This window comes from Ochotona curzoniae, unplaced genomic scaffold (genome assembly GCF_017591425.1).
Source record: "Ochotona curzoniae isolate NIBS_2020 unplaced genomic scaffold, NIBS_Ocur_1.0 contig_2723, whole genome shotgun sequence".
In the NCBI taxonomy this organism is placed as follows: Eukaryota; Metazoa; Chordata; class Mammalia; order Lagomorpha; family Ochotonidae; genus Ochotona; species Ochotona curzoniae.
In genome coordinates this window covers 23,738,572-23,744,134 of record NW_024465573.1, presented here as the reverse complement: position 1 = coordinate 23,744,134, position 5,563 = coordinate 23,738,572, and the positions used below count along the sequence as shown (strand labels likewise).

Below are 5,563 nucleotides of genomic sequence, written 5' to 3'. Positions count from 1 at the left end.
TCCTGACCCCACTTCCCTGTCTCTTTTGACTCCTGCACCCCTAAGAGCTCACAGACGTGGCCAGGCTGTTCCTCTTGCCCTCAGTCCCCGAGCCCCCCTCTCCTGTTGTGCAGCCTGCTCCCCAGGGAGGACTCAGGGCAAAGCAAACCGCCAGCCAGGCCTGAGAAAAAGGCATGGATATATTTGTTTCCTTTTTGAATTTCCACCCCCAAAAGTATTCCAGGAAAAGTAGGAGGAGGCCGAGCTGAGTCTCCGCCAATAGGCATTGTTGCCAAGGACAGTGGTGGGCTTGCCCCACCCCCAAGGCTACCCCTGCCTGGCCGAGGATGGGGAGAGGCAGGGACAGGGACAGGGGAGGGGTGGGGAGCAGGGCAGCAGCGGTGCTCTGGGGTAGGGAGTCAGGCTGAGGCGGGGGGCCGTGAGGGGAGCTGCCCGTGTGCAGTCACCTTTGTCCAGTGACAGCCTGGAAGCTTGGCCAGGGCCGAGACCCAACACAGGTGTGGGTGAGGCGGCTAAGCAGATCGGAGCCAGGGAAGCGGGGGCTCGGGGCTGACCCTGGCCCTCTAGCTGATGATCTGCCGAGGCCTGCCGTAGCCCGTCATGCCGGCCTGCGAGGCCCCTCTGTTGCTGCCCATCTGAAGGCCAATGACATGCTTGCCCTCCTGCAGCTGGCTCTCTGTGAATTCCCGCTTGTGCTCCTGGGCTTTCCTAAAGAGAAGGAAGCAGGAGAAAGTGTTGGCAAGACAGCGTGGTTTCACCTGCTTGCTGTTTCCTCTGGGACTCCCTAGCTGGATCCCATTGCCTCCCAGTTCTGCTTGTCTTTTTAACTTCCTCTCACTCCCCTCATGGGCTAAGGAGGCCAATGGGGAGCAGCAGGGTGGGAAGGGAGGTAGACCAAAAGTCCGCCCATGCTCCCCATCACACCTCCCTGGTTCTTTGCTACCTCTAATCATTGCCACCACCAGCTGGCTGGGCCAAGCCACATCCACACAGGCTCCCTGGAGACCACATACTTCATAAACCAGCTGGGATCTCCACGGTAATGCCCATCGTTCTTGGTCACTGCCAAGCTGCCCAGAGCCATCAGGGTCCTCTGTACTGCTGCCATGTCTTTGCCTGAGAGCAGAAGGAAGGGTCAGGGGACACACTCAGAACCATTACACAAGCAAACTGCAACCAAGTGGTACCCGGACCGACCCCACAGGAGGTGCTGCAAGCACAGCGCACTGGGCCTCGGCCCAGATCCCCATCAGCACCCTCCCCTCCACCACACCTCCTGCCATACCTTCAAAGAGGTCAACAGTCTGGAACATGTCCGTCTTGGTGACCCCGTAGTCCTCCGCTGCCTTCAGGAACTGGGCTACCTGCTCCATCTGCTTAAAGACCATGGAGGGGGGGTTCTCGGGCACCTTGACCGGCTTGGAACTGTCCGGGTACAGGCTGTTCACCAGCTTGCTCAGAATCTGCCAGGCAGAGGACACGGCTAGCACTCCACTCAGGGGACTCCCTGCCCCCTCAGTCAGGGTGTGACAAACCCCAGCGTCCCTCACAGAGGGATACTCACCACACCATTCTTCAGCCAAACCTGGAAACCCAGGCGCCCGCGGTCAGGGCGGCCCACGTCAGGGCCACACTGCACAATGATCCACTCCACCAGCCGCTCCTCCAGCTCCTCGTCATACTTCTTCTCGATTTTAGATTGCACCTCCCGGCTCATGCCGTAGGAGGGACCCTTGTTGGCCATGCTGGGGAGAGCTGAAACCGGACAAGGGAGCAGGTCAGAGAATCAGGCCTGCCTGGGTTTATCACAGCACCACCCATCTGGGCCGGGCTCAGCCCCACCTGCCCCATCCCCATCCAGAGGCCTCTCTGAGTGTGAAGACGGTAAGTGAATCAGCTTTGGGGATGTCTAGAGCAGGGGTCAGTAACATTCTCGAGGTTTTTGCAGGCTGCTGTGTTATCCTGGAAGCAGCCTTGGGTAACGTAAACAAAGGAGTGCAGCTGTGTTCCAGTAAAGCTTTACTGACAAAAACTGCCTGTTGAATCTGTCCCACGGGCATCTGTTTTTGAAAACTGGCTTGTAGCGTTCGTTGCTACGGCATTCAGAGGTCCCACAGAGGCCACACTGTCCCCACAAATAAAGCCAGTAGCTGTCTCATCCAGCAGGATTCAGGTAGCATTCTCTAGCACAGGAGCTATAACTCCAAAACATCTCTTTTCAGCCCCACTGGTCCAGCCACTGGCCTGTGGCTACCTAGGCACTAGCTCGCTCAGCCCTGGGGCTGGGGAGCCACCGAGGCCCCAGAGCACTTGGCAAAGAAACCATCTTTCATCAGGGCTGGCAGGAGTCAACTGGTAAGTCCATGGACATGCCTCATGTAGAGCTCTCCCCACAGCTGTAGTTTGAGGAACCGTTAGGCCTGGGCCTCTGGGGACGTGCCAGAGCCAGGAACCTGCCAGCCAGAGCCTGGGGGCCCTGTCCTAGCCAGTAACTGCTGCCGTGGGGCAGGGGTGTGGGTCTGGGCCTGGTCGTGCCCAATATGACTCAAGGGCAGCGAAGGCTGCAGGTGCATGGGCAGGCACTTGGGTCATCGGGTAGACTTGAGTGTAGCTGGTCGAGAGGACCCGGATAGTCCTGGCCACAACGTCTCCTGGGGTGGTATGCCCTCTGCCCCTTATTTGTGTAAAGAACTTTCCCGATGCACTGCCGAAGGAACCCAGTCCCAGCCCCTGGCCTCAAGAGGTCAATGGTGGAGGCACCCAGGGCATCTCACAATCCTCTCCCCCAAACTCTGTGGGAGCTGAGACCCTCCACCCACGCCCACCCCACGGGAAGCAGTGAGAGCCTCCCCACAGCCTCCTGGTCCCTGCCAGCCAGCACACTGTGCCCGGGTCTTATCTTCTGGAGATGAGTTCCCCAGCTGTGGAGCAGCATGGCCTCCAGAGGCTGTGACTCACCAAGCACCCTGCCCCACCCTCAGCAGAGCTCCTCCAAGTTGCCCAGGACCAGTCTTCTGTCCATGCCAGGCAAGCAGGACTGAAGGGTGAAGAACAGCACTTGCTCTTTCCTATTCCCATGTCCAGTCCTCTCTCAAAACCATTCCCTGAGCTGACAACAGAGCCAGAGGCCAGCAGCTCTTCCAGGCTGGGTCCTCTTAGAGTAAGTGGGCCACACATGGTCAAAAATATGTAAATTGGTTAGGAGCAGGTGATTTTGGCCAAGACTCCCTCCTGACCTCTTGGTCATCCCGCCACCCCCAGGTCTCTCTCAGCCTTTACAGCCCCATCTCTCTCCTGCCCCGCAGAGACCGGCTCTGTATGAGAAGAGAGTCTTGCCCCCACCCAGCTCTGAGACTCAAGAGAATCAGAACACACCAGCCAAGGGTGCAAGTTCATGGGTGCAGCCTAGATCCAGGACAGAATGTGTTCTTGGGGCCAGCAAGGGAGGGGATGAAACACATGCCCATGCGTGCGTGTGCACACACACACACACACACACACTGCCCGCCCCTGCCCCCTTCTCCCTGGCTCCCTCCTAGGACAGGTCTAAAAGTGGGGAGTCCCAAGAAATCCTTTGGAGTCTCGAAGGAAGATCTTGCTGGTCCCCGCTTCCAGCCCAGGCAGCTTTGGACAAATCCCACCACTCCCTGCCCGCGCCCACTCCCAGGACAGCTTTGCCTCTCCTCTCTCGTAGTGGTCCAGTGGGTGAGAACAGGCAGTGGAGAAAGACCAAAATCCAGGGACACCGCCTCACCAGCAGGAGCCCAGAAAAACCAGCAGAACAGGGTCTCTCTGGGACTGTGGGCATAGGGCACACGGGGGAAGTGGGAGCCGGCACCGATGGCTTCCCACAGAGGGCCTGGGGTAGCTCCTCTGAAGCCTGGCACAGCAGCCCACTGCTCACGCTCACAGCTACACTGGGAATTGGCAGCAGTGGCAGAGAAAAGACCCTTTGGGGAGGTCCAGGGTCCCTGTCCTGTCTGGCCCCTCCCTCCAAATGCTGCTTCCCCTACCGCCACCACCCCATCCCAGGCAGAGCCCTATTCTCACCTACCCCTGCCCCCAGCCTGCAGCAGTCACCCCCAACCTGGATTGGAGCACAGGGGTCTTTGTGACCCTCACACTGCCCCCAGCCCTGACACAGGATGTTGTTGTCCAGCGCGGTGGGCAGACACGCCCCTCACCTGCTTGGATATCCTCCTGGCGGGACAGCCAACTCATCCTGTGGGGAGCCCCATATGGTACCCTGAGTGACTTCCCCTTTCAAAGAACCTGGCCGTCCAGTCTGAGCCAGGTTGGGGGACCCATGGCACCCTCCCTCCAACCTGCCCCAGCTAGCGCACAGACACTGCTCTGTCTGGCTGGAAGGGTGGGCATCCCTGCCCCTGGGAGGCTCTGGCCAGGGTCCTAGGTAGAACGCTGCCTGCCCTGTGTCAGCTGCCACTTCCCTCCATGCCCAAGACAAAGGCACTTACAGAGGATCCTCGGGGCTCGCAGGAAGGAGTGAGGTGTTGCGTCTGGGCTGGGGCAGACAGGACGGGCGCTGGCTGGGTGAGGGGTTTAAAGGGCCTGGCCGCAGTGATGTCAGCCTCCCCCGCCGGCTCGCCCAAGGCCCCCCCCCCCCCCTGCAAGGAGGAAACCGGCTGGACTCCCCACCCCCAGCCCCGCAGTGACTGCACTCAGGCTCCATATTTGGGGAAAGACACCAAGTTGGAGCAGTCTGCCGGGGGCTGCCCGAGACATTCTCTGCATGCTTTGGTGATGGAGCCGGCGGGGCGGGACTGCGGGGCTGCGGGGAGCCGCCGGGAAGCGCCTTTTATGGGCAGGACCACGAAAGCCTTCCCAGCTGCTGTTCGGACTTGGGGCTGCTCCCTGCCCCCAGGTCTGAGGGGAGGTGGAGTTCAGGAGTTTGGAGGAGTGACTCAAGGAACTGGGGAGCCCAGAGGCTTGTGGGGGACAAGCCAAGCACCCACTGCCCGGAGGAGCTTTAGCTCTGATCAGAGATGACAACTGTACTTTCATGCAGGTGCTCCTGCAGACACTTGCTCTAACACAGATATACTGTGGAGCGCAGTCACAGCTCCATTTTACGGATGAAGAAACCGAGGCCGAGTGTGGCTCCCTGCAAAGTGCGGGAAGAGTGGCAAGACTACTCACGCAGACCCTCTCTCAGATGCTGCCACTCCAGCTCTGCCCTGGTTGCAGGCAGCTCTCTGTAGCGGGGTCGGGGTGGGGCTTCAGATAGGTGCTTTACCAAAAGGGTGTGACTGGAGAGTCCATGACAGCCAGGTGAGCCCCAGCTCCTATCCCGAGGGGTCTTTAAGGCCTGACAGGACTTGAGAAGAGGGTGGGAAGCTCCAGAAGCCAGGTAGGTAGGCCACAGCACTTTACACACACACACCAGTGGCACCCCAAGCCTGAGTCAGTCAAACACACACACACACCCTTCACCCCCCCAGTAACGCCCCAAGCCTGAGTCAGTCAACACCCCAGAGGGAGGAAGCCAAGCCCACCTCAGAAGCTCCACCTGCCACTAGCCTGGCTCATGTGAAGCCACAGCGCC

At 59.7% G+C, this 5,563-nt stretch overlaps 1 protein-coding gene across 1 annotated transcript; it reads right to left on the bottom strand.

The window, feature by feature from the left end:
- Window positions 1-162: 162 nt before the first annotated feature.
- Window positions 163-4,531, bottom strand: TAGLN (transgelin). The gene is made up of 5 exons (XM_040977003.1): window positions 4,476-4,531; window positions 1,565-1,755; window positions 1,286-1,463; window positions 1,014-1,116; window positions 163-708 (listed from the first exon to the last, which is right to left on the bottom strand). The coding sequence occupies exons 2-5, from the start codon at window positions 1,742-1,744 to the stop codon at window positions 564-566; spliced, it is 606 nt and encodes a 201-aa protein (XP_040832937.1). The 5' UTR covers window positions 1,745-1,755; window positions 4,476-4,531; the 3' UTR covers window positions 163-563.
- Window positions 4,532-5,563: the final 1,032 nt, after the last annotated feature.